General features: G+C 36.0%; 1 protein-coding gene across 1 annotated transcript in view; it reads right to left on the bottom strand.

Moving 5' to 3' along the window:
* Positions 1-14,034, bottom strand: part of LOC133072791 (platelet glycoprotein 4-like) — a 42,973-nt gene extending 28,939 nt beyond the window's left edge. The window contains exons 1-2 of the mRNA XM_061166334.1: positions 13,830-14,034; positions 3,376-3,536 (exon numbers count right to left, since the gene is read on the bottom strand). Coding sequence (XP_061022317.1) covers positions 3,376-3,536; positions 13,830-13,949 — 281 coding nt within the window. The 5' untranslated portion in view covers positions 13,950-14,034. The remainder of the gene's footprint in view (positions 1-3,375; positions 3,537-13,829) is intronic.
* Between the last annotated feature and the right edge of the window lie 6,085 nt (positions 14,035-20,119).

Raw genomic sequence — 20,119 nt, forward strand, 5'->3', positions numbered from 1 at the left:
AATTGGTGCTTTCAAACAGAGATGCTGGAAAAGACTCTTGAGAGTCCCTTAGACAGCAAGGAGATCAAACCAGTCAATGCTAAATAAATCAACCCTGAATACTCATTGGAAGGCCTGATACGGAAGTTCCAATACTTTGGCCACCTGATGTGAACAGCTGACTCATTGGAAAAGGCCCTGAGCCAAGAAAGATTGAGGACAGGAGGAGAAGGGGGCGACAGAGGATGAGATGGTGGGATGGCATCATTGACTCAAGGGACTTGAGTTTGAGCAAACTCTGGGAGATAGTGAAGGACAGGGAAGCTTGGCTTGCTGCACTCCATGGGGTCACAAAGAGTTGGACATAACTGAGCGACTAAACAACAGATTTCCTCCACTTCCAGTTTCAACTGAATTCAGGAAATTGTTGGGAAAAGCTCTTAACTTTTCCTGAAATGTAGCCAGTCATTTTCCTATTATTTAAGGCATCTAAACAGACACTAAGAACTCTGTTTTATTGACCTAATGAGACAAAATAACTCAGTTAATCATAAATTCCTTTAATATTGTTATATATATATATATACAAATTAATTGTTTGTGTGCTTTAGTCACAAATCTAACTTCTCTTTCCAACGCTCACCTCTTTCCTTCTCCAAGTAAATCAATTACATCTTACTCATTTCACTTTTATACCTTAGAGAGGGAGGTTCACACTTTTAAGAGTAAAATATATATTAACTGTCACCTATCAGAGGAGGACTAGGAGAGGAGTCAGTATTGTGTTTTTCCATGCCACCGTTAGTATCCTTAAAAGTTAAAACATAACCTCTCCAAACAAACAAAAAATTAAACAAAAATCATGGTAAGTTCTCAGATTCTAATAACTATTCTCTTTTCTTACATGCCATCAGTTCACTCAGTTCTGATTTTTAAAGTTATGCTTAGATTCTTATTAGTCATATGTGAATTCTAGATTTTCAGATGCACACATCATAGCTACAACATTTTTTTTTGAAATAAGATGTTCACATAGGCTTTTGATAATGCCATAAGAACTGTAAGACTCTGAAAAAGATAAAACTTTATTTGAAGGTAGGATTTTTTTCTGTAACAATGAAAACCAGGTAATCTCTGAGAGAGTTGTGAATAGTCATAGGCGTATGCCTGGAGCTGGGACACATGGGGATAATTGCTAGGACAGAGTAACACTGCGGCACTCCACAGCTTACATTATGTGTTATGGCAGCAGGCATCCCCTCCCAACTACTCTTACTTCATTATAATTGAGTGTGAGTTGTTGATATAGAAATATATCAATGCACAGAAAGGAAAGAAATTATGTATTTACAGACTATCTAAAACAAGTAAGAAAGTAAAACTATGAATTAGAAGAAACTATTGAAAATATGATATTTTTTACTTGACCATGGCATATAACTAGTTTTAATTATTCTTGAGGAACAATAAAAATTTTTATAACAAATGATACAACAGGACTTAACTCTGTTCCCATATGGGCACCATAAATATATTCCTAATATCGTGATAAAGTTAGTGTTTTTGGCACCTCTGTCCCTCATTTTCTTACTTTGATAGTTAGAAAAAGCATAGTCTATAATTTAGATAGGAGAAATTTACTCAACAGTGTAAGAGTTACTAATTCCCAAGTATGTATAAATCACTACATATCCCCTGGTTTCAGTTTGTTTAATTTAAAATGGAAATGTTCTGGTTAATTGTTTTCCCCTAGTTCTAATAGTCACCCTGCTTATTTAACTTATATGCAGATGACATCATGAGAAAACGCTGGGCTGGAAGAATCACAAGCTGGAATCAAGATTGCTGGGAGAAATATCAATGACCTCAGATATGCAGATAACACCACCCTTATAGCAGAAAGTGAAGAGGAACTAAAAAGCCTCTTGATGACATTGAAAGAGGAGAGTGAAAAAGTTGGCTTAAAGCTCAACATTCAGAAAACTAAGATCATGGCATCCGGTCCCATCACTTCATGGGGAAATAGATGGGAAAACAGTGGAACCAGTGTCAGACTTTATTTTTTTGGGCTCCAAAATCACTGCAGATGGTGATTGCAGCCCTGAAATTAAAAGATGCTTACTTCTTGGAAGGAAAGTTATGACCAACCTTGATAGCATATTAAAAAGCAGAGACATTACTTTGCCAGCAAAGGTTCATCTAGCCAAGGCTATGGTTTTTCCAGTGGTCATGTATGGATGTGAGAGTTGGACTGTGAAGAAAGCTGAGTGCTGAAAAATTGATGCTTTTGAACTGTGGTGTTGAAGAAGACTCTTGAGAGTCCCTTGGACTGCAAGGAGATCCAACGAGTCTATCCTAAAGGAGATCAGTCCTGGGTGTTCATTGGAAGGACTGATGCTGAAGCTGAAACTCCAGTACTTTGGCCACCTGATGCGAAGAGCTGACTCATTTGAAAAGACCCTGATGCTGGGAGGGATTAGGGGCAGGAGGAGAAGGGGACAACAGAGGATGAGATGGCTGGATGGCATCACCGGCTCAGTGGACATGAGTTTGAGTAAACTCCGGGAGTTTGTGATGGACAGGGAGTCCTGGTGTGCTGCGATTCCTGGGGTCGCAAAGAGTCAGACACAACTGAGTGACTGAACTGAACTGAACTGAGTTCTAATAGTCTAATGTTTGGTTCAAAAGTATGTTGCATTATTAAGGCATATAAGATATTTAGTCTCAATAGTGGATAAATTATAAAAATGAAACTACTGAATAAGTAAAAACACCCTTAAGACCTGGAAAATAGTTTGAATAGAAATCCTTAGCAGGTTTTGTGGTTATGTAAAATCAGTTTAATGTTGTGGTTCTCAAAATTGAGTATGTGTTGAAATCCTCCAGGGTATTTGTAGAATTCATTACTGGGGCCAAAACTCAGAGTCTCTGATATGTTTGGTCTAAGGTGGGACCTGAGAATTTGCATTTCTCCCTAGTTCCCAGGCGATGCTGATGTTACTGGTCCAGGAGTCACACTTTGAGAACACTCTTCTAACCGACACTTTCAATTTTAGGATTTTAAAATACTCTGATTTTACATATTTTGGATAGATTTTTTTCCTATGTAACCTGCAGGTTTTAGAGGTATTTAGAATATACATCACAAGTAAAACTCCTATAACTTCTTAAAAGTATGGCAGTTAATTGATGCTGGTAAACTCATAATAAAGTATGTATTTCTTATCATCATTACATATTTAGGGTTTTAAATAGGCAGAAACAAATATTTCAATGTACATTAATGGCAAGAATGTAATGAGTATGTTCGATACAGCAACAGGTGTCAAGTGAAAGCTTTTTCAGAAGTACATATGATCAAGGGAAGAGTGCCACTTACTGTGGGGACTCACTCACCTGTATGTGTAAGGACCCCTTTGCTTAACTTTAATTTTGCTGCTATGAACTGCCACTTCCTCTGGATTCTGTACATCGAATATCCAGAACTGTCTATAAACAGGTGTGTCTGTTTTAACCCAATTTTTAAAAGCAATTGTACCTTTTTCAAGGACAGCTTCCTGTGAAAAAGAAAACAACTTTGGGTTATTTCTTTGTGGTCAGTATAGGCATTTGTGGGAGTTGCAATCCTTTAATTATCCAGTAAAAGGGCTAAACTCAAGTATCTTGTTCATGAGAACCTTGGCAACCTGTCACATGCTTGCAACAGAAATGTTTTCAGCACTTTATGATAGAAGTCTCTTTTAGTCAACATTTTACAAAGAGAATCGTGTGATATTGCAGACATGTCTGGTTATTGTAAGGCCAACCATTGGCAAGCTTTAAAGTGACCTTATGAAAGTATTGTGAAAGCTTATAATACAATTTATTAAGAAATTTTTATTAAAACTTTTCTAAAAAGTTCTTATCAGGTCAAACATTAATTTCTCTTTTGCCCTCTGTGAGTTGCACTGAGGAAGGAAAGGAAAAAAATCCAATGGTATTGAAGCTTTTTCACTTTTCTACAGAAGGTGGATAATTCAGAAAGAAATCACTTAACATTTGTTAAATTAAGGAAAACACAAATCTGACTTCTCCCTTCAAAATCCTGCTCAGTGTGGCTCCCCTAATTCTCAATATATTGACAGCAACATGTTAGTACATATTTCCAGAAATTATGACAGTCTAATTCATTATATTTAGGTTACTACATTTTAGATAAAAGGGCAAATGAAGGTTTCTTATTATTCTTTGTGAAATCCATAAAGAATGTTAAGAATCATGGATGTTCCTTGTAGTAACAATACACAAATAGAGAAAATACCAATGACAGAATCAGAAAACCCTGCATGAGAAATCTCTCCCATACTTCAGGAGTTGAAACTATACAGAGTCACCAAACCCTCGTGGGTCAACTTCATTATTTGTAAAAGGAGGGAGTTGTCAAAGATGCTCTCCCAGTTTCCTTCCAAGGCTTTCACTCTCTGAGCAGGAAGCCCATGAAGCTCTAGTAGCTAATGCATACAAAGGTGACTTTGTAGCAGACAGTGTTTCCAGTTAAGTACCTTGGAAGGAATACTATGGAGGTGTAAAGCTTCAGTTTACCTTAGTCCTGGAGGAAGAGGGAGAACAGTGTTTCACAGAAAAGGAGCCTAAAAACACCCCTGAACTCAAGGACAATCTGACTTTTTCATTCACCAGGAAGCATCAGTTCATAGAACGAGGGATCAGGAAAGGATACTGAACATTAGCACGTTTTCTGGGAGAGGATGCTGAGGCTGAGAAACCTGGTGTCTGGCCCAAGGGTCACCGAAGCAAATACGTAGAGGTAGAATCATGACAAGGATCCTAGGCTCTGGCCCTTTGTTACTGTGCTTTTACTAATTTTTTTTTGTTTGTTTGTTTCTGTCATCTCTGCACTTAGTTGATAGTCAAATTAAGTTTCGTATCTTCAGGATACTTTACTTATTGCTTAATGGAGAGAATAAGGGAATTCCTTAGAGATGAACAGGGTATCAGCTAAAATACCAGTACAAACACCTGTTCTGTCATAATCCTTTAACACTGGGTATGTTGCAGCCACTAAAGCTTTGTGAGACTGTCTTACTTTTTACAAGCAATTGTCCTTGAAGAACTTTTTCTTTGCTCCTAAAAAGTGTTTATTTCCATAGCAAACCCAAAATTAAGACAAAATTACTGCTATTCTTCTAAATGTAAAGATGTTTACCCTAAATGATCAGGGTGTTATAGCTGGAACCTATATGGACACCGAAGCTATATTCAGTTCAGTTGCTCAGTCATGTCCGACTCTTTGCGACCTCATGAATCACAGCACGCCAGGCCTCCCTGTCCATCACCAACTCCCGGAGTTTACTCAAACCCATGTCCATCAAGTCGGTGATGCCATCCAGCCACCTCATCCTCTGTCGTCCTCTTCTCCTCCTATCCCCAATCCCGCCCAGCATCAGAATCTTTTCCAATGAGTCAACTCTTTGAATGAAGTGGCCAAAGTACTGGAGTTTCAGCTTCAGCATCAGTCCTTCCAATGAACACCCAGGACTGATCTCCTTTAGGATGGACTGGTTGGATCTCCTTGCAGTCCAGGGGACTCTCAAGAGTCTTCTTCAACACCACAGTTCAAAAGCATCAATTTTTTGGCGCTCAGCTTTCTTCACAGTCCAACTCTCACATCCATACATGACCACTGGAAAAACCATAGCTTTGACTAGACGGACCTTTGTTGGCAAAGTAATGTCTCTGCTTTTTAATATGCTGTCTAGGTTGGTCATAACTTTCCTTCCAAGGAGTAAGCGTCTTTTAATTTTATGGCTGTAGTCACTATCTGCAGTGATTTTGGAGCCCCCAAAAATAGTCTGACACTGGTTCCACTGTTTCCCCATCTATTTCCCATGAAGTGATGGGACCAGATGCCATGATCTTAGTTTTCTGAATGTTGAGCTTTAAGCCAACTTTTTCACTCTCCTCTTTCAATGTCATCAAGAGGCTTTTTAGTTCCTCTTCACTTTCTGCCATAAGGGTGATGTCATCTGCGCATTTGAGGTTATTGATGTTTCTCCCGATCATCTTAGGCTATTTCAAATGCTTATTTCAGGGTGATAGCTTATAGTGAACGATGTTGGATTTGTGATTTCTGAAGAAGATGTAGCTTAGAGACCAGGGACCAAGCTTCAGTCACTCAGAATTTTGTGTGGCAGAAGTTTTATTACAATGAAAAAGGACAGAGGAAGCTTCTGACATAGACAACAGGAGAGGAATGGAGGCTTCCCCACTTGCTACTCTTATCAAGGCCTTATATACTTTTTCAGTTGGTTACTAACAATAGAATGATCTTACCAGACTCACTCCCACCATGTCCATCTTAAGATAATAGGACTAACAATAGAAAGGTCTTACCAGACCCCAAAGAAGATGTCCTTTTCATCATAGGGGACTGGAATGCAAAAGTAGGAAGTCAAGAGATAACTGGACCAACAGGCAAGTTTGGCCTTGGAGTACAAAATGAAGCAGGGCAAAGGCTGATAGAGTTTTGCCAAGAGAACGCACTGGTATAGCATACACCCTCTTGTAACAAGACAAGAGAAGACTATGCATGGACATCACCAGATGGTCAGTACCAAAATCAGATCGATTATGTGCCGTGATACGAGACTCACTTCAGGTCTAAAAATGCACAGACTAAATTAGGGATGGAAAAGGGTATTTCATGCAAATGAAATGCAAAAGAAAGCCAGAATAGCAATACTTACATTAGACAAAATGGATTTAAAAATATAGACTGTTACAAGAGAGAAAGATATTCCATAATGATCAAGGGATCAATCTAAGAAGATATAATACTTGTAAATATATATTTGCCCAACATAGGAGCACACAAACATATAAGGCACATATTAATGGACATAAAAGGAGAAATCAACAATAACACAATAATAATAGAGGACTTTAACAACCCTCTTACATCACCTCTTACATCATATAGATCATCCATATAGAAAATCAATCAGTAAACACTGGCCTTAAATGACACATTAGACCAAATGGGCTTAATTGATATATGTATGTGTGTATACATGTATGTATATACATATATGATATATATATATATATATCATTATATATATAAACATTCCACTTGAAAACAGAATACACTTTCATTTAAGTTGCATCTGGAACACTGTCCGGGAGAAATTCCATACTAGGTTATAAAAGAAACCTTGATAAATATAAGAAAATTTAAATACTATTAAGCACCTCTCCCAACAATGTGATGAGACTTGGAATAAACTGAAAGGATAAAAAACTGCAGAAATTTAAAAAAAAAATCACAGAGAAGCTAAACAGTATGATACTAAACAGCCAATGAATCACTGAAAAAATCTAAGAGGAAATAAAAATTACCTAGAGACAAATGAAAAGGAAAACGTGATCCAAAACCAGTGGTTTGTAGCAAAGGCTCTTCTAAGAGGAAAGTTTACAAGTTTACCTCAGGAAACAAGAAAAAAATCTCAAACAACCTAAACTTACACCTAAAGAAACTAGAGAAAGAACAAAAAGTAGAAGCGAAGGCATCATAAACATCAGAAATAGAAGCTTAAAATATACAGGTCAATGGAACTAAAAGCTGATACTTTGAAAAGATAAAGTTGATAATCCTTTAGCCAGACTCATCAAGAAAAAAACAGAAATGATCTAAATCAATAAAATTAGAAATGTAAAATTGGAAGTTGTCACTGACACCATAGAAGTACAAAAGATCCTAAGAGGCTACTGTGAACAACTGTGTGCCAATAAAATGAACACCCTAATCTAAGAGACAAATTCTAAGATACAGTATCTCAAGACTAAGCCAGGAAGAAATAGAAAATATGAACAGACCAATGATCAGTAATGAATTGAATCAGCAAATTAAAAACTCCCAACAATAAAAGTATAGGATCAGATGGCCTTGCAGTTGAACTCTGCTAAACACTTAGAGCCATGATAACTACCTCTCCTCCTGAGACTAGTCCCAAAAATTTCAGAGGAAGGAATATTTCTGAACTAATTCTATGAGGCCAGCATCACCCTGATACCAAAACCAGAGAAACCAAGTAAAATAAAAAAAAAGGGAAACAAAAGTTGATATCACTGATGAACATAGATGTAAACACCCTTAACAATATAATAATGGAATGCAACGGTACATTAAAAGGATCATCCATGATGATCAAGTGGGATTTATTCTGGTGATGGAAGGATTTTTCAGTATCTTCAAATCAACCAATGTGATATGTCATATTAACTAATGAAGAATGAAAACCATATGATAATCTTAATAGTTGTAGGAAACTCTTTAGATAAAATTTGACATCCATTTATGATAAAAATTCTCCAGGAAGTAGGCATAGAGGTAACCTCCTCAACATAATAAAGGCATGATCCATCACAGCTAACATCATACTCAATAAAGAGAAGCTGAAAGTATTTCCTCTAAGATAAAGAACAAGACAAAGGTGAACACTATTTCCAATTTTGTTCAATGTAGCTGAACCAATCAAGAAGAAAAGGAAAGAAAAGGAATCCAAATTAGAAAGGAAGAAGTAAAACTGTTACTTTTACAGATGACATATGTTACACATAGAAAATCCTAAACGTGCCATCAAGAAAACTATAAGAGTTCATCAATGAATTCAGTAAACATTCAGGATAGAAAATTAATATACAGAAATCTGTTGCATTTCTGTACACTTATTAGTGAACTATCAGAAAGGGAAATTAAGGAAACAGTCCTATTTACCATTGCATCAAAAAAGACATAATACCTTGAAATAAATCTACCTCAGGAGATAACAGACCTGTACTTGGAAAGCTGTAAGACAGATAAAGAACACACAAACAGATACAAAGATACTGTGTTCTTGGATTGGAAGAAGTAACATTATTAAAATGACCATACTACCCAAGGCAGACTAGAGATTCAGTGTAATCCCTACTAAGTAGCAATGGCAATTTTCAGAGTAGTACAACAAATAATTTAAAAATTTGTATGGAAACAAGAAGTTCCCAAATAGCCAAAACAATATTAAGAAAAAAAATGTTTAGTTCTTTGGCCCATTTTTTGATTGGGTCATTTATTTTTCTGGAATTGAGCTGCAGGAATTGTTTGTATATTTTTGAGATTAGTCCGTTGTCTGTTGCTGCATTTGCTATTATTTTCTCCCAATCTTAGGGCTCTCTTTTCACGTTGCTTATAGTTTCCTTTGTTGTGCAAAAGCTTTTAAGTTTCATTAGGTCCCATTTGTTTATTTTTGCTTTTATTTTCAATATTCTGGGAGGTGGGTCATAGAGGATCCTGCTGTGATTTATGTCGGAGAGGGTTTTGCCTATGTTCTCCTCTAGGAGTTTTATAGTTTCTGGTCTTACATTTAGATCTTTAATCCATTTTGAGTTTATTTTTGTGTATGGTGTTAGAAAGTGGCCAAAGAACTAAACAGACATTTCTCCAAAGAAGACATACAGATGGCTAACAAACACATGAAAAGATGCTCAACATCACTCATCATCAGAGAAATGCAAATCAAAACCACAATGAGGTACCATTACACACCAGTCAGGATGACTGCTATCCAAAAGTCTACAAGCAATAAATGCTGGAGAGGGTGTGGAGAAAAGGGAACCCTCTTACACTGTTGGTGGGAATGCAAACTAGTACAGCCGCTATGGAGAACAGTGTGGAGATTTCTTAAAAAACTGGAAATAGAACTGCCATATGACCCAGCAATCCCACTTCTGGGCATACACACTGAGGAAACCAGATCTGAAAGAGACACGTGCACCCCAATGTTCATCGCAGCACTGTTTATAATAGCCAGGACATGGAAGCAACCTAGATGCCCATCAGCAGATGAATGGATAAGGAAGCTGTGGTACATATATACCATGGAATGTTACTCAGCCATTAAAAAGAATTCATTTGAATCAGTTCTAATGAGATGGATGAAACTGGAGCCTATTATACAGAGTGAAGTAAGCCAGAAAGATAAAGAACAATACAGTATACTAACACATATATATGGAATTTAGAAAGATGGTAATGATAACTCTATATACAAAACAGAAAAAGAGACACAGAAATACAGAACAGACTTTTGAACTCTGTGGGAGAAGGCGAGGGTGGGATGTTTCGAAAGAACAGCATGTATACTATCTATGGTGAAACAGATCACCAGCCCAGGTGGGATGCACGAGACAAGTGCTCGGGCCTGGTGCACTGGGAAGACCCAGAGGAATCGGGTGGAGAGGGAGGTGGGAGCGGGGATCGGGATGGGGAATACGTGTAAATCCATGGCTGATTCATGTCAATGTATGACAAAACCCACTACAATATTGTAAAGTAATTAGCCTCAAACTAATAAAAATAAATGAAAAAAAAAAAAAAGAAAAAAAATGGAGCTGGAATTATCAAGCTTCCTGAGCTCAGAGAATTATACAAAGCTGCAATAATGAAAACAGCATCGTAGTGTCACAAAAACAGACGTACAGATGAAAGGAGCAGAATAGAGAACCCAGAAATAAATCCACACGTCTATGATTAATCAGTCTTCAACAGAGGAGGCAAGAACATAGAATGAAAGTGAAAGTGTTAGTCGCTCAGTCATGTCCAGCTCTTTGCAACCCCATGGACTGTAGTCCTCTTAAGATCTCTGTCCATGGGATTTCCCAGACAAGAATACTGGAGTGGGTAGCCATTCCTTTCTCCAGGGGATCTTCCTGACCCAGGGAGGGTCAGGAAGGGACCAACGCAGGGTTGCCTGCTTTGCAGGCAAATTATTTACCATCTGAGTCACCAGGAAAAGAAGACAGTTTCTTCACCAAGTGATGCTGGGAAAGCTGGATAGTCTCATTGTAAATCAATGAAATTAGAACACTCCTTCATACCATATACAAAAATAAGCTCAAAATGGATTAACAACCTAAATTTACAGCTGTATACCTATGAAACTTCTAGAAGGAAAGGTAAATAGGACACTCTGTGACATAAATCCCTTTAGCTCTGTCTTCAAAAGCAAAGGGAATAAAAATGAAGATAAACAAATGAGACCCAGTTTTCTTAAAAGCTTTGGCACAGCAAAGAAAAGATTGTTGAAGTGAAGACAGTTTACTGAATGGGAGAAAATATTTAAAGATGATAAGACCACGGGTAAGAGGTTAATGTAAAAAATATATAGATATCTCATGCAACTCAACGGAAAAAAAAAGAAAAACAGAATAATCCATTTTAAAAATAGGCAAAAGAACTTAGTATATTTTTTAAAATTTATTTATTTTTACTGAAGTATGGTTGATTTATAATGTTGTTAATTCCTATATAAAGCATGTGTATGTTAGTCACTCATTTATGTCGGACTCTCTGTAATCCCATGGACTGCAACCCATCAGGTTCCTCTGTCCGTGGGATTCTCCAGGCAAGAGTATTGGAGTGGGTCGCCATTTCCTTCTCCATGTAGAGCATAGTGATTCAGTTATACCTCGATATACATTCTTTTTAAGTATTCTTTTCCATTATTACTTATAGGACATTTTTTAACATTGGATGGTACTTGCCTTAGAATGTTGTATTAGTTTCTCCTGTACAATAATGTTAATCAGCTATATACATCTGTCCTCTCCTTCCCACTGCCACCCCCATCCCACCCCTCTAGATCCTCACTGGGCACCATACTAAGTTCCCTGTGTTACACAGCAGCTTCCCACTAGCTATCTGTTTTATACATGATAAAATATATATATATATATATACACACATATATATGTACATGTATATATATATATACACATATATATGTATATGTATATATATCAATGCTACTCTCTCAATTTGTCCTGCCTTCTCCTTCCTCCACCATATCCACAAGTCTCCTCTCTACATCTGCATCTTTATTCCTGCCCTAAAAATAGATTCATCAGTACAATTTGTCTAGATTCCATATATATATATATGTGTGTGTATGTTAACATTTGTTTTTTCTTTCTGACTTACTTCACTCTGAATGACAGACTCTAGATTCATCCACATCATTGCAAATGACCCAGTTTCACTTCTCTTTATGGCTATGTCATATTCCATGGTATATCTGTACTGTGACTTCTTTATCCATTAATCTCTCAATGGACGTCTAGGTTGTTTCCATGTCCTGGCAGTTGTAAATAGTGCTGCAGTGAACATTGGTGTACATGTGTCTTTTTTTTAAATTTATTTTTAATTGGAGAATAACTGCTTTACAGTGTTGGGTTGGTTTCTGCCATATATCAACATGAATCAGCTACAGGTATACATATGTCCCTTCCCTCTTCAACCTCCCTCCCACCTTTTCCCCATCTAGTTTATCACAGAGCGACTTTACGTTAACTATCTGTTTTACATATGGTAATATATATATATTTCAGTGCTCCTCTCTGTCCCATATTCTCCTTCCCCTGCTGTGTCCATAAGTCTGTTCTCTATGTCTGAGTCTCTCTTCCTGCCCTGCAAATAGGTTCATCAGTACATTTTTCTAGATTCTACATATATGCGTTAATATACAATACTTGTTTTTCTCTTTCTGACTTACTTCACTCCGTGTAGCAGGCTCTAGATTCATCCACCTCACTAGAACTGACTCAAATCTGTTGCTTTTTTATGGCTGAGTAATATTTCATTGTATATATGTATCACAACTTCTTTATCTATTTATCTGTTAACGAGCATCTAGGTGTTTCCATGTCCTGGCTCTTGTAAATAATGCTTCAGTGAACACTGGGGTACACGTGTCTGTTTCATTTATGGTTTCCTCAGTATATATGCCCAGTAGTGGGATTGCTGGATCGTGTGATAGTTTTATGCCTAGTTTTTAAAGAAGTGTCCTACTGTTCGCCATAGTAGCTGTATCAATTTACATTCTCACCAATGGTGCTAGAGGGTTCCCTTTTCTCCACATTCTCTCCAGCATTTATTGTTTGGAGAGGAAATACAGATGGCCAACATCATATAAGATGCTCAATCTTATTAATCATCAAGAAACTACAAATCAAAACCACAATGATATATCACCTCACACTTGTCAAAATGGCTATCAGTAAAAAAGCACAAATAGCTTAATGTTGGTGAGAAAAGGGAACCCTAATTCATTATTGCTGATAATGTAAATTGGTTCAGCCACTGTAGAAAACAGTGTGGAGTTTTCTTACAAAACTGAAAATAGAACTATCCTATGACTCAGAAATTATACTCCTGGATATATAGAGAAAAAAAAAAACCCACTAATTTGAGAACATACATACACCCTAATATTCATAGCTACATTATTTTCAGCTGTCAAGATATGGAAGGATCTTCAGTATCCATCAACAAATAAATGGATAAAGAAGAAGTGGTATATATGCACAAAGGAATAGTTCTCAGTTATTAAAAAAAAAGTAATTTAGCCATTTTCAACATAGATGGACTTGGAGGGCCTTAAGCTAAGTGAAATAAGACAGAGAAAGACAAATACTGTATGATGTCACTTATATGTGGAATTTTAAAAAAATACAGCAAATCTTGGTGGGGAGGAACAGAAAAGAAAAAACAAAAAAAAGAAGACTCACAGATACAGAAGACAAACTAGCGCTTACCAGCGAGGAGAAGGAAGGAGAGGGGCAATACAGAAATAGGCGGAAAATGGTTACTATGAGATTATATGAAATCATGTATGTGAAACTTGAAAATTTCAAAGCACAATAGAGTTTAAGAATCTTTCAATAAAAATGGTATATATGTATACAAAAGAAAAGCATATCAACATATTCTTTGGACATACTTAAAAGCAGTGACATGTTCTTGATACCACTTGTACCTTGTGAACTGTGTTCTTAATAAGCATGTCTCCAACTGGCACTAGAATCCCACCAAGCACAGCCAGGACTGCGCCAATGACCGCACCGGCAATGAGCCCACAGTTTCGACTGCAGCCCATGTTTCTTGTTCAAGGAAAACACTGAACTGCAGCACCTGCTTCCTTCAAACTCCCGGGTCTGATGAAGGTGGTTGCCAAGAGGTCTGGTTCTATCGTTAGGAGGAGATCATAAAACAGAAGCATAAATATCAGTACAATTATCAAAGTACAAGGAAAATATACAACTGAAACAGATCATTTTGCCAGTTATAAATAAACAATTTTTTTTAAAAGAAAACTTTCTAGGTCTTACCCTTTTCTTGATTTGAGCTACCTACCAGTGGTAGAAATAATAAATATTGTCACATACAGCGTTTCTTTATACTTTTTAAATTTTTCTTCCTTTGAATGGTTCACATACTGAAATCTTACCTAAGGAGATCATGCTTACTGTACTCTCACCTTTTGCCTTCTGTCAGCCTGGGACATTTATAGGTAACCTCACCCTTTATCTGGCTTCTACACCCTACCTGGAGTTCTCCTGCAAACTGAATGTGGATGTACTGATGTGTTTTCCTTCTAAATGCTAAGCAAATGTGGTGACAAATGTTTTCTTTACTATACATTTTTCACAAGTAGAAAGATATAGATTTTACAGGCAATGATATGATGAGTCTCAGAAGGAATCAATTCTTATAATAATTGTAAGCTATCAGTTAAAACAAAAATGCATCTGTAAACTGGGAAAGTACATTGTCCAGAAAATTAATACTAGATTGCTCTCTACTATCATCAAAATTGTAAACATTATTTAAAGGAAATTTCATTTTCACAAATATTTAGTTCATGCTTGAATTCTTTCTTACACTTGAAAATATTGCAGTTTTAAGAAGACTACTTTATTTTCAATTTCATTTTTAATAATGACTTTTAGATAGTCTAAAGGTGAAAAGAATTTCAACAGAATATTTAAGTTAGCTGTTGCCTAGTTTCTGTGACAGGCCTTGTTTTCTTACTAATCTCAGTTGTGTGTGTTTATAACACATTTGAGTGGAATATAGTTCTTTTTGCCGTGGGCAACTAGTTTGTGCCAATTCTGTTAAAATCAACTAGATGGTGTCAGTATTTGTTTTACCTAGTCAGTCTTATCTTTGGTATATTTATATGATATATACCTGTTTCATAAAAATTGCAAGAAAATACTTATTGGAATGAATAAGTCCTATTGTAACAAATAATTTATTATTCTAACATTTGAGAACATAGTCATTTGAGCTATTTTGTTTACAGAAGAATTTTTTTTAAATTGAGTTGACCTGACATTAATAAACAAGGTGTGGTTTGTAACTTTTAATCAAATATTCCCTACTTCAAAATGCCCCAGCCAAGAAAAATGAAACTGTCAACAGAATGAAGGCTATAGACAAAAAAAGAGGTACATATAGTATTTTTGTCAAGCTTATAAATATGATATTAATTATATTTTTGTTGTTGTCTTACCTTTTCCCTTCCATAGCTTTGTTGTGGTAGTATCATTCTTATGAATTTATTAGTATTTTTTCCACTTTAGTAATCAGCTTTTTTCATAATTATTACCTATGTGGCTAAGAAAATACTTTCCCCAAAATGTGGACAGAAAAAATATTATAAAAATTTTCATGGTAATGTGTTAATTCTTTGCTCTTATTATCTATTAAGGTCTTCCTTTACCTGTCTTAGAATACTCCTGCTATAAATCAGGATGAACAGACTGATTCACACTGATGTCCTGGTGGCTAAGAAGCTTACGTGGTTATTAGTGTCATTTTTTTTTTTTGAATGTAAATGAAAAACATACAAGCCTAAACAAGTGACTTATTTTTTCCTGTGGAAATTATGTGTCACTGAGCAAGTAGGGTGGGCTTTTTACTAATTTTAGGGATGAAAGATGAAGAGCAACATGCTATCTTCTGTGACTTTGGCCAGGGTTATCATAATGCAATGGAACAAATTTTGTAAACCTGATAATAATGACTATATATTCTCAGGTAGAATCTCCTTTGTAAAGTCTAATTTTACAGCCACTTAAAATGTTCATGGAACATAATCTCTTAAACAGTCATTGTCATTGCTAAGTAGAGAACATCATCCAGATACTCTGTACAGATACAAGTGGGATCATTGGAGGGGTTATTAAATAATATTTTATTGAATACCCATTTCATAGACTATTCCCTGTTTCTCAAATTCATGTTTTACCTAAAGTAGTCATCAAAATACAAGGATTTTATATTTTGTGTGATTGAAACTGGTGGACTAACAATGAAACCAGAGCCTGATTTGCCACCACTTAATCTCTCTATGCCTCTTAATTCCTTATGTGTAATATAAGATGCTAACATAATATCTAGTTTTTAATATAGGCAGCTGAACTGGTTCTTCACTCAAATTCTTACATGGAAGACCAGGCAAAGTGACTTTGATTACAGCAGTGGTGGGAACCCAAGACCTCCATGTTCTTTGCAGGTCTGACAGATGGAATACAAGTGATTTAAAATTTTTAATTATGTCACTGCTAAAAATGGATATGTGTGTTTATTTGCCCCTTTTCAGATTTTATGCCATCACCTAGTTGAGAATCTATTTTTCCTAGAATCATTCTCCTTTATTCATGCAGCCCATGGGCTACAGGGAAGAGTCCCAAGGGAAAAAAAGATCCCAAGAAATTCCACTGGATGACACAGGGGGCACATGTTCTTCCTTGCCTCCCTCTCTAAACCTAACAACTCATTGCTAGATATCCAAGGACCCTGAGTCCAGAGATGTCAAGTCATGGGCAGACCTGGGTACTGCCTAGACTCTGTCTGCTTTGAACTTAAAATTGAAGTGAGATAGTGCATACAGCTCACTACTGTTGAGTCAAGTTCATCAGAAAAGAGAAGTGTCAATAATTTATTCTTTTGAATTGCATAGTTAGCTACTAGTCTAATACTGGTCTGGATGATATATAAGCCACAATATAAGTGTTACGCTAACATTCCTGCATAGTGTCAGTCACTCAGTCGTGTCCGTCGAGACCCTATGGACTCTAGTCCACCAGGCTCCTCTGCCCATGGGATTTTCCAGGCAAGAATGCTGGAGTGGGTTGCCACTCCCTTCTCCAGGGGATCTTCCTGACCCAGAAGTTGAACCTGGGTCTCCTGCATTGCAGGCAGATTCTTTACTGTCTGCGCCACCAGGGAAGCCCAATATTCCTGAATACGTGTACTGATATTTTTGACAGAAATAAGTTGAATTCATGTACCTTTTCAAATTTTGAATTGCCTGAGTCACTCTTGTCACCTTGATGTAAGTTTTCCTTTTTTTTTTCCCCATCTAAGAATATGCGGCATATTTCACATGAGTGTATTCCTCCTTTATCACATCAGTAGCTTTGCTTTCTGTGGTTTCAAGTACCCACACTTAAATAAGGTCAACTGAGGGTAACTGAAACTATGCAAAACAAAATCTTGAATAACGGGGGACTACTTAGGGTTTGGTGCTATCCGTGGTTTCATGCACAAGCTGAAGGTGGTGGAATGTATCCCCCACACCCGTGGGTAAAGGAGGGATTACTGTACTTGGGTTCATTTATCATGCTTCAGTGCCTGGTCACCATGAGTAAGTATTGCTGTTATAGTCATACTTTAAACCTGTGTTCATACTATAAATTCCAAATAGAGTTGATTGACCCTTGAATATCACAGAGGGGTTACAGGCATGGATCCTGTGCACAGTAGAAAATCTAGGTTATAACTATACAATCAGTCCTTCTTATCTGTGGTCCTGCATGCATGGATTCAACCAATCAACCATTTTAGATTGGCAGTGATATAGCTTTTATTGGAAAAAAATGCATAAAATTGGAACCATGAAGTTTAAATCTTTTTTTCCCCCCCCAAAGATCAGTTGTAGTTTTATTCATTCAAGCAGTGCAGGAACAAGGCATTATGCCAGACATGCACTGGATACATAAGAGAAAAGTTCAGGTTACTCAGTACATTCTGTTCAACAGTTTTTTCACTTACGTTCATCTTCAAAAAAAAATGTGGTTTGTCCCTACTCTTCTCTCAAATGTAGCTATTTGTAGCAGGTAAAAATTTTTCTTGCTTACTTGGTTTTCTTAATAATGCAGTTTCTTTTCAGAAACCATATTTATCATTCACATACAAATTTTACTATAACTCCTCTGTGGAAAGTATATAATCATTTTATAGATACATGTCTTAGAGTATCTACTACACGGTTACCAGTAATGAGGTTACAATAGATGAAAATATCTGGTGTTTTGTGAAGATAGCTTATTAAAAGAAGAAAGAATGATAGTTGCTAAATAGAATGATATTCAACATAGGAGCCAAAATGTATATTCTGCTAATTTTTTATTTTGTGTGTTAGTTGCTCAGTCCTGTCCAAATCTTTGTGACCCTGTGGACTGTAGCCCGCCAGGCTGTTCTGCCCATGGAATTCTCCAGGGAAGATTACTGGAGAGGGTAGCCATTCTCTTTGGAGAATCTTCCCAACCCAGGGATCAAACCCAGGTCTTCCAAATTGCAGGAAGATTCTTTACCATCTGAGTTTCCAGGGAAGCCCTATTGTTTTATTTTACATATTATGAAAATGAAAAAGAAGAGATAAATACACAGATACTTGAAGATGGTTTGGAGATAAACAAATGAGGAAAATGAGGTCCTGAGAGGGATAATAGTTGTGCAGTGTATTACACAACAATTCTAGAACAACAACAACAAATTTTTGTTTTTTTTCAGAAACCATATTCATCATTTCACATACAAATTTTACTATAACTCCTCTGTGGAAAGTATATAATCATTCTGTTCATAAGACTGAAATTCTTATTTATACATACAAACATATCAAGAGTGTTAATAACAGAATATTGCAGCTTCTTACATGTTAAAATTTTATTTGCCAATTTTAGATTAAATTTTATTCTTTATTGTTTTAATAAATAGACAAAATATCGATGTCTCTAGTAATTTATTGCTTGCTTAAAGTACTGAAGTTTAGAAAACAAAGGGGCAGGGAAAAAAACTAATTATTGGGAGTTAACATCAAGAACAGAAAATAAAAAATGTGTTTTAAGATAGCGCTAATCACATACTTCTCTTGAATCTGTAGGGAGATCAGCTGTATCCTATCAGTTCATAGATCATAAATTCTATTCCTTTTGTAGAATTCAGAATGTATCTATACGTGGGCTTTCTTTGAAAAAAAGAAGAATATAATTTTTATGTTTTTTCTTCATTATCATATCTACAGAGTGTTTCTAAAATGAACATATAAGCGCTATGCCTTTGCACAATGTTGGCAACATGGTGGTGGGAACTAAGGCTGAGCTACATGAAATGTCTCCAATAAGTAGTGCAGAAAATCAGAGAAAGTTCCCAAAGAATCTGCAATTATTCCCATGTGTGAATAGAGCTACAGTCCCTGGGAGACTCCACCTAGAAAAGGCATTGCCCAGAGGTAGAATTTCCTGGGATGTGAATTATGACACTTTAAAACAGTTTCAGATTGCAAGAGTGCATGCTTCTCCCATAATGAATTTATCTTATAATTTATCCCATGTGCCATTGGATCTCTACATAAAAGATTTTTAAAAATATATTTATTGGTTAACCTTTGGATGAGTATTTTAAAACAAATGTTTCTTTTACTAGTTTATGTAGTAAAGAATTGAAAAAAGTACATGCAAAGATTTTAATAACATCTTTCACTGTTACTTGACAATTCCAGAAGCTATTTGAAATTTTCTCTAGAGAATTTATTATTTACAGTATGAATGAATTTACTTACTATAAGTAAATTAAAACTTTTTCTATAGAATGATTTGTCTTTATTTAAACTTGGTATCATCATTCAAGAAAGTAATTTGCTTTTGTCTGTAATTAGCTTCCTAAATATCCCAAAATATAAATTTTGGTTTATTTTTATTCTACCAAATTGTATATAATTTATACAATTTATTTAAATCAGAATCATTATTTTGAATTAATATAATTCACTATATCCAGTAGCAATTAAAGTGTCCTTGTTCATTAAAAAATGCGTAATAAGAGCATATCCAAAATAGACATTGCATTACTGTGTGGACAAAGTCAAGTTCACCAAAATCTGTGCAATTAAGATAGAAGACTAAATAAACTAATGACTCTCTAAAATAATAATTAGTTAACAATTACATATTGCGAAGCATATTGGTATAAGTA

This window comes from Dama dama, chromosome 18 (assembly GCF_033118175.1).
Source record: "Dama dama isolate Ldn47 chromosome 18, ASM3311817v1, whole genome shotgun sequence".
Lineage (NCBI taxonomy): Eukaryota > Metazoa > Chordata > Mammalia > Artiodactyla > Cervidae > Dama > Dama dama.